Source organism: Maniola hyperantus, chromosome 9 (genome assembly GCF_902806685.2).
Source record: "Maniola hyperantus chromosome 9, iAphHyp1.2, whole genome shotgun sequence".
In the NCBI taxonomy this organism is placed as follows: domain Eukaryota; kingdom Metazoa; phylum Arthropoda; class Insecta; order Lepidoptera; family Nymphalidae; genus Maniola; species Maniola hyperantus.
The window spans coordinates 11,597,477-11,617,632 of NC_048544.1; the positions used below are offsets into that span (position 1 = coordinate 11,597,477).

The 20,156-nt window shown below is 37.4% G+C and overlaps 2 protein-coding genes across 3 annotated transcripts in view; one reads left to right on the plus strand and one right to left on the minus strand.

Moving 5' to 3' along the window:
• Positions 1-20,156, plus strand: part of Mhcl (Myosin heavy chain-like) — a 234,596-nt gene that overhangs the window by 32,792 nt on the left and 181,648 nt on the right. For both annotated transcript variants that reach the window (XM_034971701.2, XM_034971702.2), the window contains exons 3-4: positions 4,018-5,235; positions 5,473-5,610. In XM_034971701.2, coding sequence (XP_034827592.1) covers positions 4,018-5,235; positions 5,473-5,610 — 1,356 coding nt within the window. The remainder of the gene's footprint in view (positions 1-4,017; positions 5,236-5,472; positions 5,611-20,156) is intronic.
• Positions 16,121-18,662, minus strand: LOC117985053 (uncharacterized). Its single transcript, XM_034971743.2, has 3 exons — positions 18,391-18,662; positions 17,538-17,803; positions 16,121-16,598 (listed from the first exon to the last, which is right to left on the minus strand). Exons 1-3 carry the CDS (start codon positions 18,551-18,553, stop codon positions 16,155-16,157), a joined length of 873 nt encoding a protein of 290 aa, XP_034827634.1. The 5' UTR covers positions 18,554-18,662; the 3' UTR covers positions 16,121-16,154.

Below are 20,156 nucleotides of genomic sequence, written 5' to 3' on the forward strand. Positions count from 1 at the left end.
GAGTTCGAGGTAATTATCACTAAGCTTATTCATACTTATAATTATGTCTTTGGCTAGACCATTCAGTAGCTATACCCATAACCCAATGTAGCCTGCACTACGCACTAGATGATTAGCATTCCGAACAAATATTTTGCAGGCTGCAACTTGGTTTTGCTTGCAACTTGATGCCCAGTGTTATTTAAGTCAAGTATCGTAATCAGTCGTAAGCAAGCGCTCGTAAATGCACACATTTAGTGTACCTTACTTATACCGATACGACTAAACACAAGCATGAGCCACTCGCCCTCGTGAAATGCAAAGACTATAACAGTAATATTTAAAAGGCGGTCACTGAAAATCAGCGTTGGGGCGTCTGGTACCTCAGATATTTGCTCTAGAGGTTTGTGTCTGAGGGGCCCGACGTCTCAACACAAGCTGAGTGGCGTACCTGTTCGAGGTGTTGCACTGCTGTACAGGACGATATTGCCTACACCATGTACCACCTATATACCTCGAATAAACATTATTCTATTCTATTCTATAGCTTTTGACAGATTTGCTATAGCAAACACTGTCAAAACCTCTAATTTGTTCCTCAGGTAAAAGTTATAGGATGACAGAAAAAAATCAGCCCTAAGAAATCAGCCTTTACGCGCGGTCGACAGTTGCCCGGCAACTCGGTCGACGGGCAACTCAAGAACCTGTAATTAACCTGAATAGCTTCATATGAAATGATCTGCCACTGGAACATCTGATTTAAATCCGGGCCCGACAAACGACAAGTGGGAGGGGGGGGGGGGGGGGGGGGGGGTAAACCACAATGCAAAATAAGGACCAATGATAATTTTCATGGTTCTGTTAGTACAATGTTGCAATAAGTGATAGGTCATGACTCATGAGGTTGCAGAATACCATCGTGTGACATTCAAATGTTTGCGTAAACTAGTCAATTGTCTAACCTTAAGCAATTCAGGAATCTTACGTTTTCTCGTGCTTTTGCACATGTTGTATTTTAAAATTCAAATGTGTTTTTGACATGTAGGTAGGTACTTTTTAAGATATTGAAAATGCTGGATATTGATATTAAATATTTTGTTCAGTTGGACTTTAAATAGCTTATGGAGGAGACAGACAACTATAATTTCTAAATTATTTCAGTATTTTGCAAGTGTGAAATGAACAGCTCCCTACGACTGATATAAGAAGAAACTGACTGTTGGCATATATCAGCGTTTAAGCTCAAACCTCAAACCACTGAGTTAAAAAATTTAATACACGTTTGTATATTCAATTATATCAGTAGTACCAGTTATACAATGTAAATTGAATTCATGTAACTCTAGATAATCCAAACAAGATTAGTCCACGCAGCGGCGGCGGTGTCCCACATTCTTGTAACATTGTATGAAAATAATAATCCCCAATTCGTATTGCACTATAACATGAACTCCTAGTTGTATCGACTTTCAACTGTCAGATTGTTACTTAACAGACATATTTTCCAGTTTGTTCCTGTTCTAGTTTAAGAAAAATAGCGCAATTTTGTTACTGAAAGTGAAGAACACCCAGTTGACCCAAATGTAGCTCAATTCATTTCCGGTGAAATCGTGCAGTTTCAATGAGTTAGAATAACTAAAGGGCCGGATATGACGTGCATGCATTAAAATTGAACACATTTTTTTGCGTTGCAGCGCATGCGTTCCGAAAATTATCCCATAATGCCATATGAGTAGTTCAACGTGATCGCGATCGTGATAAAATTAAATGCATGTTGAGCTTTATTTACATTGCCATAATTATTTTTGAAAAGTGCGTAATACTTTTGAAAAATGCGTTGCCTAATGGCCCTTTGTACCCTTTTTTTGAGGCGCTCTCTTTCTTTCAAATTCATTCATGTTAGTTGGTGTCATCTGCTGAAGTCCTTAAATAAATGGAGGACATTAAAGATTCGTTTATCCCTCCATCCATACTGTCTGTCTGCTGGCTTTTCACAGCCCATCCTTTTAACCGATTTCAATGAAAGGTACAGAGATAGCTTGCATCCTTGAGAAAAACATAGGCTTGTATTTCTTTTTTCTGTGTTTTTATAAATTGTATCTTATCAGTTAATTAGTGCATTTATTTATTTAAGAATTGTTGTGTACACATATTAAGGGTTACCGCTTAGATCTTAATCTATTGTTTTTTATTTTTATTTGGACCATTTATAGCTGAAACCTGTTTTGTGTGCCTTTATAATAAAATATAATAAAATAGGCTCTTATACCGAAAAATCAATCTAGTCATCTATAAAATGTAAGAGAACAGAGGAGTAGAACCTAATGGACTGACGTAACAACGTATAATACAAACGCCTATGCCTAAAAAAATAGATTTTGCGTATAAGTATTGTTAATAATGTAGACCCCGCTAAAAACAAATTTTTAACAAGATAAAGTTGAAAACTAAAACCCGACTAAGATCGTCTTGATAAGCGCTGAAATATTAGTAAAATCGTTTTTCTGTCGCTTGGTATATTTTAATGTTGTTTTATATTTATATTTATAAACTTAAAATTTTCTCCTCTCTTAATGTGACACCCCACTCGATACGATTGCAAAATAATAATTTGGGACCCACTTTTTTGGGTGCAACATCGGCCATATTGATTTTGTTCATTTAAAATGTAGCCTATGTATAATAACAAATCGATTGGCACCTTATTCATCAAAATCGGCTTAGTAGTTTAGGCGCCACGGTGGAACACACATAAATACAAACAAACATACATACATAGACTGCTATAACTCTTCCTTTTGGCTTTGTTATAGTCGGGTAATAATGCCACCCTAGCGAAGCTGAGCTTGTCAGCGGTATTTTTAATAATATCTTTATTGATTTTTAAAGGGCTTTTATACAATATGTATGTATATATGACAATCCTATCGTACCTTATAACTTAGATTAACTGAATTAACAATCCATACTAATATTATAAATGCGAAAGTGTGTCTGTCTGTCTGTCTGCTAGCGTTTCACGGCCCATCCGTTCAACCGATTTTGATGAAATTTGGTACAGAGATAGCTTGTATCCCGGGGAAGGACTTTTTATCTCGGAAAATCAAAGAGTTCCCGCGGGATTCTGAAAAACGTAAATCCACGCGGACGAAGTCGCGGGCATCAGCTAGTTATTAATAAAATCAAAGTCAGCGGTATTTAATAAAGCAAAAACATAAATAAAGTTGTATTACTGATGATAATGATAATCTTCCAAAAGTGACCTTATCTATGATACCGACCTTTTGTACTTTTGTAAACACGATTAGCATCTTGTAGAACTCCAAATGTTTGACTGTGTGACCTTAGTAGTCAATCAATTAGCATTAGCTAGTTGTATAGTACAGAACTATATTGTGCCTGTGGATTGTGTGCGAGGGGTGATGGATTCAAAATCCAAAACGAATTCAAGTGGTTTGAGCGTGTTAGGATCTAGCTTGAAAAATTGGGTACTTTGAGAAGTTTGTCTTAACAGAGTCCGTTGTTTGAAAGTTCTTTCAGTTTGCGTGTTCTTTAAAAGATAAAAATAATGTTGTACAACATAGTATTTTAGAGAAGTTTGCCGTGATGTGTAAGTCAAACCCGGTTTTAAGTAAGTACTACTTTACGAGTAGGTACACTTTCATTAGCGACGGATTCGCTAAAGTTGCTTATCGGAATGCAGCCTTTTGCAACGGCAGGAACTTGATGAGTTTCATCACCGTACCTTATACTGTTATATGTCTCGACGAAACATTTGAAATCGAGAGTAGAATTCAATACCGTATTAATTACCTATTGCAATTTAAAGAACGAAAAGAACTGACGTAAGAGCTGGTTTATTAATGTTAGTTTTTTTTTTTTCAAGGATTAGATAGGTATTTAAATTTTATTGGCATGTTGCAGCGGAAACTGGAAAATCTATTTTTGTTGTTACCTTGTGTAACGATTTTCATTTCATCATTGAAAGTTCATATTTTAAGTACCTATTATTACTTAATCCAGTATTTCTTTTAACAGGTTCGAAGATCGCTCAAGTTACGGGGGCGACGCAAAGAAAAAGAGAAGCTACCTTCCGGTATTACAGCTGATTATACCGCCTCACTTTTCGCTCATCTCGAACACGACTCCAATTATTCCAACTATCCGCTAATCACTACCTCGGGATCTAATTCCAACCTCAGTGACGAAAATAACCATTTATCGCCTGGATATCCAACTAAGAGTTGGAACAAAAAGGAAGGAGTACTCCAGTCGGATAGTTCAGAAACGTCTCTTAACTCTCTAAATAATCCAAATAATGTAAATAGTAGTCCTCGGCAAGCACCAAATCTACCTCCCATACCACCGCGCCCACCAAAACGGGGAATATTGAAAGGTACTCGATTAAGCAATACTAGTTCTAATTCTCAAGAAAGCAATGTCCAAAGTTCTGATACCATCGACTACGTCAACGGTCAAGACCCAAATGTGCTCGCGCGGAATACGCAGCAGAATGAAGTTATATCTTATGGTCTCCATCCATCAAAGAGCACTTCGTCGAGTGATGATATGCAGCAAATACAAAATTTTACCAAAAAAGTCATTCATAGCCCTGTTGAAAACCAATACAAAAACTACAAAAATAACACAAATTCGACGATTAAAACGAACGATATTGATGATACACCAAAGACAAATGGAAATAGTTACTTAGGAGTTACCTCGACTTCTCCCAGTGCGGACTCCTTAACGGACACCACTACGAACTCTTCATTCGCTACTCCTCCATTTTCGACTTCGCCTGTGGGTGAATCTCAAGGTTTTCACAGATGGTCTAGGACGAGCACATTTGACGATGTTTATTTACCTCTGCCATCGTTAACTCCCTTACCACTGCCGAAACCAAGGATATTAATTATTCAGCGTCAAAAAGCGCCTAGAAATGATTTCGGGTTTAGTCTTCGGCGAGCGATAGTTCAAGAGAGAATATTTATCGGAGACATGAAAGACTTGACAGGATACGAAGAAAACGGTTTGCCTAATGGCGATAACAAATATAAAACTAATGTTATGATTAGTAAATTGAATTACAAAGCGGTAATATTGGCCGAACCGGGTTCGTATCCGGGAGCTAGTGAAACTGGCTTATTACCAGGTGATAGACTAATTGAAGTTAACGGAGTCAACGTAGAAGGAAAAAGTAGAGAGGATGTGATAGATCTTATTAAGATCAGTCAAGAATTCGTGAACATTAAGGTTAGTATTTCGTGGTTTATTAAACTTTTTAATATTAAAGTAAAAGTTTGTATTCGATAAAAGTAAATCTTGATGTCCTTTTATGAGGAGAAAGCAAGTTATAACACATGTAAATAAAGCTTAAATGTAAGCTCTTGCAGTTTTCTGTTAAATTAATACGAATATAATGGTGATTGCTTCCAAAAAGAGACATCCCAATATATAGAGGAAATTAAAATGTATCTTTATTATTACCAGGTGCAACCAATAGCGGAATTATGTGAACTGTCCCGACGACGTGCGGCTGACGGGGGTGTTGAGGTGGAGCTGTCGGATAGCAACGTAAGAGGAGGAACGCTGAGTCGATCGGGGAGTCGAAGATTCACCAGTGCACAGGTAAGTCAAGAAATACGGTGTAAGATTTATTATAAGTTATTGCAGGAACGACGGGATTTGTATAAATGAGCCTAGGGTTCTTGGCCAATATTATGCTCAAACAATTTCTGGAAGAAATTTGAGAAATTGAGCATTAAATATAATATTGAGCATTAATTATTCAAAAGAGGTTTATTTGTAGTGCGCTCCAAATAAACTTAATTGACTATCGTTTGAATATTAACTAAACTCAATGAAATTTTATAGATACATTCTAGGAACTAATGTCTGTGGTAGTCCAGATTTCTGTTAAAATAATCAGTTTCAAAGTTACACGGTCTCAAGAATTTACATACAAATCTTTAAGCCCGTGTTATTTTTAAGGAAATTTGGCAATCCACAGACATAAATATTAGTTTGAAGAACATGTTTACAAAACTACATCGACTTTGATTAGTCAATATTCAAATGGGAAACAAATTATGTTTGTATCGATGAGTGACGGAGAGACCGCTGTTAAAGTGCTTACTACTTAACCAATCTCTTGGCTAAACGATGGACATGTGGAACGAATAGTGTCGACTATCGGTTACGTGAAATTATTGCAAATACCCCGAAGCGACAGCATCTACCGCAAGTGAGCAATATTATGAGATCGGCGTAACTTGCCGATAATGTCGACAACGGCGACATACCGCATACCGTTGCGCGGGTATTATGACCGGGAGATACCTTTATTATAGAGATCCGAAGTTCGAACTATGAACGTTGAATTCTTAAGCTCAGCGTATGTATTAAGATCCTTGAGAAATAGGCTACTTGACTCATATCTAATTTCGTCCAATAAATGATTATTTATTATAGTATTTTGCTTAAGACAACGAAATATATCAATAACAATTATTAAAAACGCAGGATGGATATATAAATCCAATTTAAAAAAATACAGTTTTTATTTTTATTTGAAACGCAGAAAACGCTGTCAGCCATAATGTGACGTCATTAAATATGTAAACAAAGAAATGTCATCCCTATGTCACGCGGGGACTAACGTAGTATCCATATATATAAAATTTAAAGTCCTGACTATCTTATATATCAACGCACAGCCTAAACATCTAAACAGCTGGTCCTAGATACATGAAATTTGGTGGGTGTGTTCTTTGTAGGTAAAGAGAAGGTATCCACTAGGAAAGGATTTTTTGAAATTCCACCCCTGAGTGGGTTAAATGGGGGTTTGAAATTTATGAAGTCCACGCGGGCGAAGTCACGAGCATAAGCTAGTTTTTATATGTTTTTAAAAACTCATAGTAAACGTAAAAAAATATCGTTTTCTCTTTATAAATTGAATAAGTTATTAAGTACCTAAGACTTACAACAAAGTGATCTTTGCAAAAATAAATTTGGGTTGAAGTCGTTAGTGATATAGGATCCCTTTAAGCAAGTCTTCACGTGTTACGTATATTTATTTCACTGGGCACTCTAATCCACAACTTTCCTGTAGTCTTTATCGATGCGTTTTTACATTCTCGGATGATACAATAACGATAATTACTATATTTTTCATGTAAACTAGTATAGAAGTCATGTTTATTAAACTTTGGGAGGTTATGCTGTTGTTTACAAATGCATGACGCCAGAGCACAGATAATCTATCGGCCAAACATGGCCGACAGTGTTTTCACCTGTCTAAGAAAAATATATTTTTAAATTAAAGTTTTACGGTTTTTAGGGCGCAAAAAAATATAGTGTTAATTTTTTTGATCTAATTGGACAAATATTAACCATTTAAGACCTACTTAAAAAAAGTGTCAACTAGCCCATTGTAATGGTTTTTTGTAATATCAAGATGATGATTAGTAAGTGATGAAAAATTATAAGCACATCGTCATCGCGTGCCTTCTTCGAAACGAAGTTTGTCTATTATCATACAAAAAGCTTCTCTATCTAAAGCCGCCTAACTATTTACGTCTCTTGCCTTCAATTCTACCTTCTAATACTATTCTGGGGAATGAGAATTGGGCTCCTCACATGTAAATGCCCAAAGGAAACGAGCTTCCTTTGCATGATGGTAGACATGAGCGCTCTCTGTGGACCAATTCCAGTACCTAGGGCTCTTTTGTGGAGACGCGACGCGGTGCTCGTCGCGTCGTGCGTCGTGTCGGGCTATTAACTCAAACATATGGCCAAGTATGAGAGCGTTTATGCAGAAGAGTTTGTTTATTACATTATGGCGTAGTATGACGCGCGACGCAACGCACCACGCAACGCACAATATGCCGCGTCTCCAGAAAAGAGCCCAGTGTTCGATGTAAAGTTACTCCAAGCATCAAGCTCCAAGTATTATTGTAGACCCACATTTCGAAAGCTTGCAGGCTTTTAGTGCTTTCTTTTTGAGTACCCAACCACGCAAGAAAGTTTAAGCTAAAATACGCTTAATTAGCCTTTTGCGCGATACTAAATTAATATTAATTAAACTAATTTCGTCGCGTATAGTTTGTCTAATGAGGACTGAGGTTAAAAGTGCTGTACGATGTTAAGACTACACTTTCAAATTATACATAGATATTGTTCCGTCCAAATACCAATCGGACGAACTATTAACTATATTGTGTACGGAACTTTCAGTAGCAAATTATACTCGGGCTTATTTTTTTTTTGGGTCGAGGAAGTCACCTAACTGCATTTACGAGTACGGTGCGTAAATTGCGAATGAAATGTGCACAAAAACAACCGGATAGCTCACTCTTTAATAACATTACGTCTCGCTAAGTGGCAGGTTGTATACCTATCGGGCATTAATACGATACATTCATTAATTAAGGACGTCAATCGAGACACTTGACCGGTTATTTGTTACTTTTTGCACTCTATTAGTTTTCAAATCACTTGGACATTAATACTTGATAGTTTGTTCGTTTTGTTAATATCTGCTCTAGCTTTTGAAAACGAGCGAACCGAATGGTACGCCAGAACCAAATTGTACCATTAATTCAAACCTGACTGCACTACTTTTGTCTAGCAATACTTTTGTCTAGGTACATAACGATAAAAGTTGTGATTTTAAAAGTACATCTTACATTTTAGTTCTAGGTAAGTTGTCATTATAATGTTTAAGTTTTTAGTGCAATAATCACTGCGACCTCTGGGATAAAAGTGTCAATTACAATTTGCCCCATATAACTGCGAACGTAACCACATGCGATGTAAAACAATCTCTTCTCAGGCCATCATGTGTGACGATATGACATGCTATCGGATTGCTGTTTATTTATTTTTATTTATAATCACGTGGTGCTGATGTTTAAAAATGCTAACACTAAATACTTCTACAATATACCTAACTAGCTGATACCCGCGACTTCGTGCGCGTGGAATAAGATTTTCAACAATCCCGTGAGAGCTCTTTGCTTTTCCGGGATAAAAGTAGCCTATATACCACTCTCCAGTGAGATATAATAATGGGGATGCTTGTGAAATATGTAAGAAGTTCAATAATAGTAGCTAAATATACTTTTGAGAAAGGGCTCGCTATATTATTTGCTCTGTTTGTTTTATAGCGCGCGGCTGCACCAAACGGGTACAATTTCCTTCGCCAAAGATTAAGGACAGGAAGGAAAATCGTACTTTTGACACGACACTTAACAATAGAGTAAATATGGCTAATCCTTTCTCATTTATGCGCTATATTATATTAACGTGGTTTAAAATGAGTTTATCCTTAAAACTTGTCAGTGGATACTGGGCCTAAAACTCTTCGCTGGGATACGAGTTTGTCAAGCTAGACGTAAGTAAAAAGGGTGCTGGAAAAACTCATCTAAATAAGACGCGTTGACCTCCAGGCAATAATTACAACCCCCAATGCGGTAACGCCATCAATAACAATGAACTTGTCGTGGGGAGACTCCCTAAGTAACCTTCACCTCCTAGACTAAAGCTACGCTTACACGGGCAATTGAAATTCCGCAATTCGAGGCAATTTAGTCAGACATCACGACAACATGAAGCAATTTACTGGAATACCTGAAAATTTCTGCAATGTTAAGCGAAATAATTGCTCCAGATCGGTCCATACTTGTTGCCGGCAACGATTGCTTAAAAATTGCCCATGTAATCGTTCCATTAGGTAGTCACTTTTATCGGATTGTATAGTATTATTTATTTCCTGGGGAAATTTCGTGCGTATTAGTTTAATCCACCCTCCTGGCGACTGGCGTGGTAACTAAATGAAATCTGAATTGGATTGGAAGCAAGACGGGGGTTTTGTAGAATGTAGGGAAACTTTAAACCGTATTTAGTTTTTAGATTTCTGGGGAAAAAGGAAAGAAAAAGAAATTCCTTTCTCCATAAAGCTTGCGCGATTGTCGAAAAATATCTGACTAAGTACATACCTACTAACTTTTGCCCTGCATTGTCCGCTTAGATTTATATCTTTACTGATATAATAAATGCGAAAGTGTCTATCTATGTGTTATCTTTTCATAGTCTATCCGTCAAAGATATTTTGGAGAATGATAATTATTGGAATTAATCAATTAATTAGGGGAATTGATAATTAATTATTATAAAATCTATTTGATTCAATAAACATACCAATGTAATAGAGGATTTTAATCCCCGGGACGGAAAAATAAATCATATAAATCATCCCTTATCTCGTAAATCAAAGAGTTTCCGCGGAGTTTCAAAAACTTAAATCTAAGTCCACGTGGATCTTTACGCGGTAGTCGCAGGCATCATTTAGTATTTTTATAACATTCTATAAGTATAGTATTGATTTCTTTGATCACTTTTTATTTGTTTAATAAGGCATTAATTTCCCAGATAGGTATGTAATTGTAATTATTAGTCATATCGAAGAAACTATTTAGCAATCTGTAACGCGGACGAGGTCGCAATTAACTAGTAGTTTATTAACGTAACTCTTGAGTTAATCAAACGTTGATCGAGATCATGTTTAACTGATCAAAGTGAGTGAGTAGCTACACATTCATAGAATTAATTGAACTGTATCATTAAGAGCAGTTTCCTGTATTCTTGTTCTTGATATAGTTGGTACTTTTGAACATGCATTATTTATTAAGGTTTCTTCGTAAAATAGTTATAGGTACGTAATGTAATTAACAATCTGTAATATAAGCAATTATTTCTATTCAATATCCTGTGCGATAAAATGGTAGGTAATATTTACTTATGATGAAATCTACAAAGATTAGAATTTCCGCGCATATGAAATACACGTCATGCATATTATGATGTCTTACAGCTCACTTCTTATGATGCTTGTTGTCGTAATATAGGTACTACAGAGCCTAGCTTGTGTGAACACGGATTTATGACAATATCTTGTTTTTTTTCTAACTGCTATCGTAAGCATAATAAAGGTTTAGTCAGACACAACGCGTGACGCCAGCAAGTCCAATGCGGCTCCTAGAAGACAGAAGTACACACAAGGTTACTATAGAGCTCTATATATGAAAGCGCTTACACCGGAGAGGGCGCATAAGACCCATTACGTACTGTTGACTAGTTGCCCGGCGACTTAGTCGACGGCGACCGTTAGAATCTGTCATTTATATGGAAGTCGTCGTTTGTATTGCGCACGCAGTCGCCGCGACTTCGTCGACTGGCGACCAGTCGACAAGTGCGTAATGGCTTTAAAATGCAGCGGTGCTGCCGTATTTGGATATGCTTCGTAGAGTTCTTTGTATAATATTCGCGTACGAACTCTTTGTGACAAATATGTATGTCACGCTAGGTACATAAAACTACCAAGGAGAGGTTACGAGTATAACCTCACTCTTAACTTCTCGCAGTCTAGTCCATTTGTGGCGGACAACAACAGACATCGGATGGGAAACGTGCCTAAGCCTAGAATCGCGAACGCGACACCATCGACACCTTGAAATAGAGATTTCTGTTTCATAATCAACACTGGTCGTGACGTTAGCGGGCTATCGTAGCGTGAGTTGTGAAGGTAACTGAAACACAGCGCACAAGGGACAGCGTGCGTTGAAAGCGCTTATAAACGCCGCGCAATTACTGTGAAATTCAACCGTGTTTTTCCCGTCTCGCGTCGTGTTCATCTAGCTTTAAATCTTTCTATGGACTATTATGCGTATCCCGACACAATTCTCCATTTCACAGACGAGGGCCTTGTTAGGTACCTTCGTCACACTAGAAAAGCTGCGAGCGTTAGGCTCCATTCAATCCAGTCACTCGCCTAGGGTTGGAACACTTAAATACCCTCCTGCTATATTGTTGAATCTTAAGCCTCACATACAACCTTCGATGATTTAGCGGCATGCAATTTTGAACCGATCTACCTTATTTTGAAGGTATCTTATCTATTGTATGCACATGTAGAGTTGATCTCAAAGAAGTCATTCTGAAAGGTTTCATTTGAAGCGCTTCTTGAGTGCATGTGGTTGCACAGAATATTCAATTAGGATCATAACTTTTGACGCTTTTCTTTCCCCACAAGCCATTGATGCTGATATTGAAAACTTTTAGGCCTATATGGCGTATTCTTCCACCAGATCGATAAAATCGAAGACTTCGATTGGGCCAGGTGATTTAATTTTTTTAACCTGAGCGGTTTGCTCTACTTGCGAGCATAAGCTCGTAAGTAGAGTCTCTGTCAGTCGTCAGTCCAGCGGGTTGGAGGTCATCCCACACTGCGCTTGCTGATATGCGGTCTCCACTCCAGAATACGTCTGCCATCGGTTCTGCGGCAGAGATGGCCTGCCCACTGCCTGTTTGCATTTATTCAATTTACGATCACTTCATATCTTAGAGTGAAGTTCAATCTTTCTTATGGTTTACTAGACACTGAGTGGATACAATTTATAACCATGCACTGAAATACTGCAGCAAACAGCTACGTAATTTGAGGTAATAGATTACGGTTTTCGCAGTCTTGTACAACTGTAGACCATTTTGCGACAGTACTTTGTCTTGATTTCGCCGAAACCGGTCCTAGTCTTTGAAATAATGCGAGCGAGCCGTTATTCGCCTTTGTTCTATATCCTAGGCATTTTATGAATAGAAACTTTTCTATTCATGGGAAAACTAAGCGTTGAATTTATTAGTAGGTACCTAGGTAAGATGTCCGCCTCTTAATCTGAGGTCGGTCGGAATTAGTATACAATAGTAAAGCTGTGATAGCCTAGTGGTTTAGACGTCCGCCTTCTAATTGCGAGGTCGGAACGACTCGAACTCTCGAACTCGACACGAACCTCTAACTTTTCGGAGTTATGTGCGTTTTAAGTAATTAAATATCACCTACTTTAACGGTGAAGGAAAACATCGTGAGGAAAGCGGCATGCCTGAGAGTTCTTCATAATATTCTCAAAGGTGTGCGATGTCTGTCAATCCGCACTTGGCCAGAGCGTGGCCAAGCCCTTCTCTTAGAGGAGATCCGTACTCTTTAGTTGGTTGATCATGATGATGATGATGATGCAGTTTTCTGTAAATGCATTGTTGAAGCGAGAATATCATAATATCAGCCAACCCCAACAATTGAGATTGTAATAATGATTGACGCACAATTGACCAGCTGTGTTAGTTAATTACTTTACGAGTGATTTGATTTAAAGTGGTAGGTCGTCTAACACAGTTCCAAGGTAAATAGTAACTAAACGTTCGGGCGGTGAACCGTGATAGGCAGTCTAGACGCCCCGCCTCCCAAATAGCATCCCTATTGACCTATGCCACTCGCTTCTGCAGATTCCCACGCAGCATTTACACCGTAACTTTTAAACTCTGTGTAATTAAGATTACAGATATTATGTTTATCGATTTTGATCTCGCTGAAGGTTTCCATCTGTTTCCAAAAGGAAAAGGTGACTGACTGACTGATCTATCAGCGCATAGCTCAAACTACTGGACGGATCGGGCTGAAATTTGGTATGCAGATATAGCTGCTATGATGTAGACATCCGCTAAGAAAGGATTTTTGAAAATTCAAGCCCTAAGGGGATAAAATAGGGTTTTGAAATTTGTATAGTTCACGCGGACGAGCGAGCATAAGCTAGTAATAAATAAATGTTTATTAATTTATTATTAACTAGCTATTGCCCGCGAGTTCGTCTGCTAACTCTGTACCAAATGTCATCAAAATCGGTTAAACTGTTGGGCCATGGAAAAGCTAGCAGACAGACAGACAAACAGATAGAGACACACTTTCGCATTTATAATATTAGTGTGGATGTGTGTATGTTTAAAACATGGGCAGCTCTGTTTCAGCGGAAACCTTACAAGTGACGTTTTATTAATTAGGATTTAGTTTAGATATTGGTTAGTTAATTAATCCATAATACAAAGCTAGACGAATAAGTAACGGACAACATAGGTAGGTAACACACTACACGACACACGTGCAAGTAAATATTAGATTCATTATTTTTAAGGTTCCACAACTCATCCATACTAATATTATAAATTAATTATGCAACAAAAATAAGAACCACTTCGTGCCAAATAAGCAATCCTACTAATATCATAAATGTGAAAGTGTGTCTGTCTGTCTGTCTGCTAGCCTTTCCCGGCCAATCCATTCAACCGATTTTGACGAAATTGGGTACAACTTGCATCCAGGGGAATGACATAATGGCTACTTTTTATCCCGGAAAATCAAAGATTTCCCCACGGGATTATTAAAAACCTAAATCCACGCGGACGATGTCGCGGGCATCTTCTAGTAACTCATAATAGAAAAACAGAACCTTTATAACATCACATCGTTGTCGCTAAGGTTCGTCACTAAATGCCCTTTTCCTCGAATTTTTTTAAATTGTTTGATAGGCTTACGCTCGACGAAAATGATGCTTGAGAAACATCATCGATGGGGTCTAAGTTATCGCTTGCCTAGAATGTGCCTATTCAATCTTGCCTTGAAGATTTTTTTTAATGGACTACCAACAGAATTATACAAAAAAATTACATTATTCAAATCCTAGGCGCCAAGTTATTATACAATTCCAATTATAGGCGACTACAGCATTCAATAGTTGGTAGGAAGGATATGTCGAATACAAAATGTTCGTATTTTCAGTGCTGTAAAAAGATCAGGATTCTTGTTTAGCATAATGAAAAGATACGATTCTTCAAAATGTAGGTATTTGGTGATTGGTCAGTACCTGCCATTCATTTGATCATCAAACCTGGGTTACTTCCCAGTGACCTAAAATGTTTATATTAATACTAGCTGATGCCCGCGACTTACATTTTTCAAAATCCGGTGGGAACTCTTTGATTTTCCGGGATAAAAGTAGCCTATGTGTTAATCAAGGGTATAATCTATCTCCATTCCAAATTTCATCGGCTTCATGGATTTCCGTTCAGTCGTTTTTGCGTGATTGAGGAACAAACATCCAAACATCCACACTTTCACATTTATAATATTAGTGGGATTGCTTATTTGGCACGAAGTAGTTCTTATTTTTTGTTGCATAATTAAAGAACTAAATCAGGAAACCATTATTAATTTCAAATCCCGTAAAACATGAAAACATGTACTTAATGGTACGGAAACCTCCCAGAGCGCAAATTCCACTCGCACTTGACAGATTTGTCTTTTCCCTATATTATGTGGTTTATTCCTGACCTGATAAAATAATAATACAATATATATTAATTATATATGTGTGCAGAATTCCATCATCATAAAAGAATTTTGTCCTTGTAATATGATAGCAAAGAACACTAGCTCAATATCACTCTTTGCGTACTGCAAATTTTTAAATTCAAACTCAGTTTAGAACTTGTACTTATACTTATTAATTTTATTAATATACTTAACAATTTTATTTTCCTAGTTAATAAATCTATCCATAGAACAAAACCTAAAGTAGACTAACTAGAAACATTGTTAGAACATAATATTATTTATCAATGAAGAAAGTAAAAATAAATCAATTTATCAATAGGTACCTACTTCTTTCTACATTTTGAATAAACACTATTGTATAAGTACTAAGTGTAAATAAAAAACAAATGTTGAATTGATGCTTTTACAAATTGCTATTTACCTACCCCTTACAATATTTTCATAACATTAATTACTTTATAACATTCTTCTAACTTACCAAGAGATAGATTGATTAATATTAATTTCAACAGATACCCCCTGTCAGTGGCGTGCAGCTCATAGAAGCATAAACGCACTGCTTACCCTTATTGTAATAAATCAATGCTTATTTTTCATTATAACCTGCCGTAAAATAAGTTCATACCTAAATGCATACCATGGCTTGAACTCCTGTGCACGCCACTGCCCCCTGTTCCCATTTGTCGTTTGTCGCTTGATGTTCCAGTGGCAGTACATTTTGACACAAAATCTGTTTCCAAATGTGAATAGCTTCATATAAAAAATGTTCTGCCACTGGAAATGACGACAAACGACAAGTGGGAACGGGCAGTAAGGCAACATAATTTTTATGTCAGTGATTCTTTATGAAAACAGATTTTAGAATAAATCATATATTCACATACCATGTATGATAATTATAACTAAGTTCATATCAAAAACTTATCGTCCACCTACAAATTACTCAAATGTTCTTTTAATTCTTTTCGAAACTTTGCATTTCGTACTTTGCGATAACGTTGCACACCTCCATCTTGACTTTCGGAATAAGGTTTGGCTGTAATTTCTTCACACTTGCTGCCATACTTCTGAAGAAGACGTCAATTTCGTTTGTGTTTTCTTTAAGCATTTTCTCAATCAGCTTGTCTATGGCCTGCGATCGTTCCTCAGGCCTTTTGGTATCATCCACACATTTTATTATCCTGGGCTCACTCATGATGATGGGTTTTGGTAGTATTTTAACAGGAGGTATGTTCCTGGGGAGGGGTGTGGATCGTTTTCTTCCTGGTTTTTGTCTACCAACCTTTTTTGGTGCTTGTCTTATTGGACTGTGTTCAATTTCTACAGTTTTTGGCATAATTTTTATAATCTGAGGCTTTATGTCCACTTCTCGGTTTGTTCCACCATTTACAAGAGTGAGCTGTAAATAAAAAATGCACAAATTAAGTTTGTGAAAATATAAACTGTATAGTAGCATATGTATTATCCATACTATCCATGTTATTAGTACTATAAACACGAAATTATGTCTATCTATTCTCACTTCTCGCTTAAAATCCGTTTAACTGATTTTGATGAAATTTGGCACAGAGATAGCTTGCATCCTGGGGAAGCTAATTTTGGTCCCGAAAAATCAAATATGTACAATCTGTTAATAAGTTACTTAGCAACAGGACAAATAGTGTAGCTAACAGATTTACAGATAGGATTGATTATATTAGTTTCAGCTGTAACTCAATTAGGATAAGGACTCTAGACCTTAAGAGCAAAGAGAAAATACAGATATAAAAAACTCTGACCGAACTTGGATATTGCTTATGCACTAATGCAATCTCGGATCTAAATCCAAGCTATTCAGTGGACATCTTTGACATATCTACGTCATATATTATGTCCGATTTGAATCCAAGGCATATCCGAGATATTCTGGATGGCAGAGAGAACTCAGATATCTGAACTAAAATGACAGGTCTAACTGTATTGCTATCTCTTATGCACAATGACAGCACTGGTAGACCTGTCAATTTAAAAATAGATAGTCCTGTCTTCAAAATTGGCCACATTGTTGTTTTATTAGCCAAGCCAATTAATTATTACTCTCGCCCATTCTAGATACAACCAAGAAGTAGCAGAATTATTAAGCCATATCAGATAGACAGAAGTCAGATATTTAGAGTTTTCTAATTAATTATTATATGTAAACATCACAGTTATGATCACTCAAGATCAAGTCTGTCAATCAGCACTTGGACAGTGTGGCAGACTATGGCCTTAACCCTTTTCATTCCAAGAGCAGATTTGTGCTCAGTTGTGGGCTGGCGATGGGTTGATCTTGATGATGAAACAGTTATGTGCTTACCTCGTAATCATGTTCATAATATTCCTGACCATCCATTATAACTTGTTGCTCATTCTCAATCTCTTGCTCATTGTCAACCTCTTGTTCGTTTGTTTGCTCTTCATTCTCCATCTCGCCTCCCTCCATGGAAATGCTATCTAGTGGCATAACGCTAAGGAATTGCAGTTTCTCATATATTGGTACTTTTGACTTGTGTATTGCTCCCATTCTCTTACTCCGACTGTAGCTGTCGCGAAGGCCTCGCCATCTTTTCTTACATTCATCAACTGTAATTGAGAAAGTATTGTTATGTGAACCGTGGAAATATCTTTGGTGAAGTTATAGTATGTCCAATATATTGCATTCTGTTTTGTTGTTACTCATAATATATGAACTACTTTTCCTTTGAGTATAAGTAATTGATCTAAGACAATACTTAAATACGATAAAAACTAAAATAAGTATACATATGTATGTCCTTGAGCCATAATAGGTATAACATGGAAGTAGATGTTACATTATTATTTATAACACTAAATATTACTTTACCTAAATTAGATACACACAAACAAGGGCAAAATTCGGGTTTAAATTCTTCTTAATTAAGTGCACTATGACAGCTAATCTGCTGATGTAAACAAATAATAACACTGATCTAATTTTAAATAGATTTTCAAAATAATTGCAAGTGTTCTTAGGTAAGAGGTTCTTCTAATAAATCTCACATTTCGATTCAGAAAGAACAGGAACAATTACACAATAATTAAAATCAAACCATGCATAATATGAAGGAAACTTTCTAGTTCAGCATTATTATTTGCTGTCGGTGCAACATAATGCTGATTGCTGACCATTCTAAGTACTGTGACCTCACCTGGTTTCGATAATTCTTGTGAAATGGTTTGCCAAGTAGTTTCTCGCGCTAGGATATTCTTTCTTGAGTGATCCTGCCAACAATACAAATGCCTATACGGTTCCACTAATTCGATTAGTTTTTCGTCTTCTTCAGTACTCCATCCTACGGCGTTCAATGGCATTTTTATTTGCTTGCGTGATGCGTCACAGCATCAAAACAAAATGTCGACTCGGCAGTTGGCTGCCTATCACGAACCAAAATAACCGTGCTGCGCAGCACAGCGTGACGGGCTTATGGTTCGCTATCTCATTCTCGTGTCGCCAAACTGCCTTCCTGTTATCTGATTGGTCGGTAAAATTGTACGTCACAATTTTCAATTATTTCAGCCATTTAGTGGTGGTTTGCTACAAAGTTTCTTTTAGAAACGCCATCTAGTGTAGAGTTAGTTTAGTATTGCTATTTCTACTTCCCGGTAGATGGTGGTTGAATCAGTTTTGCTATAAGAGCCATCTATCGGTGGTTAATAGTATATTTAGCGTGAAACGCCATCTACTGTCGGTGGTTCATAACCGTGTATTTTCTTCTGTACGATTGAAGGCGCTGTATTTGTAAGTTTTAAGTACTAGGTCATACTGAGCTGAGGACTAGGTATCTACTATCTATTTTCGAACTACCTAAGGTCAGATCTCAAGAGTCCTGAGGACAAGGAGAATCACAGACTGTTCAAAGGAAAAGGAACTTCTTTGGACAAGCCTTGAACATTTGAGATAGGTACTGGTAATGTTGCAGAAGAGATTATCAATTCTGCTTTTCCGAAGCATGGAGGAAATGCCCAATTGTAACTTCCAAAGTCGCCCACCCATTCAGTTACTGATTTGTCAGTGTTGCTAAGTCTGTACAGACTGATAATATGATCTCTGACTAGAATCGCACAACTGTTCCTACCAATCCTGTTCCAACGAAAAATTTCCCTGTACCTACAGTACCTACGCGACAGGTGGAAATGGCAATCGGGGTCCGGGGAGGGAACACCCGGCACACCCGCACAGCCGCTGCGTTAACTCGTTGCGGGTGTGCGGAATTGCGGAGCGCCCCCCGCCTCATACCCCGATTGCCATTTCGACCTATCGCGGTCTATACCTACTCCTAGGGAAGGGTAAAGTTGCACTGCGAATTTTCACCGCGATTTCATCCGCACAATTTTATCACATGAAAACTCTATGAAATTGATGAAAATTGTATGGAGCCGCACGCACTCGGCACTTCAATTTCCATGTCACACAGATTTCTGCGAAAAAAATCGCGCGATGAAACTTACTAAATACTATTACACGTTTAGGTGTGCACGAGCAAGCTTCACCTGATGATAAGTGATTACCTCCGCCCATGAACATTTGCAGCATTAGAGGAACCGCCAATACAGTTCCCGTGTGTCTCAGGCTAAGAGTCCCCGCAGACCACAAACTTTTTATCGGCCGATAGTCTGGTCGGTTTCTTAATCAGTATGAAGATGTATCTAAGTGCGCAAAAACGATTACATCTTCATACTGATTAAGAAACCGACCAAACTATTGGCCGATAAAAAGTTTGTGGTCTGCGGGGACTTAAAATGTATAAAATACAATCGTCGCCGATTCGCACCGGTCCACGTAGTCATTAGGACTGACAGACTAATAAGTCGCTCTCGCTACCACAATTGTTTCAAATTGACCGCCATTACCGTGTTAGTTGCGACATGTTATATTTACTTGAGATATTTATGACTCTGCGACTTACCGACTACG

What these genes read in the sequence shown, in the direction of transcription:
- LOC117985053 (XM_034971743.2), bottom strand. Translation starts at nt 18,553, where the DNA reads ATGCCATTGAACGCCGTAGGATGGAGTACTGAAGAAGACGAAAAACTA. An exon ending in ACAAGAATTATCGAAACCAG is followed by an intron (nt 17,804 to 18,390) that starts GTGAGGTCACAG and finishes TCTCAATTACAG; the next exon opens with TTGATGAATGTAAGAAAAGA. An exon ending in ATTATGAACATGATTACGAG is followed by an intron (nt 16,599 to 17,537) that starts GTAAGCACATAA and finishes TTTTATTTACAG; the next exon opens with CTCACTCTTGTAAATGGTGG.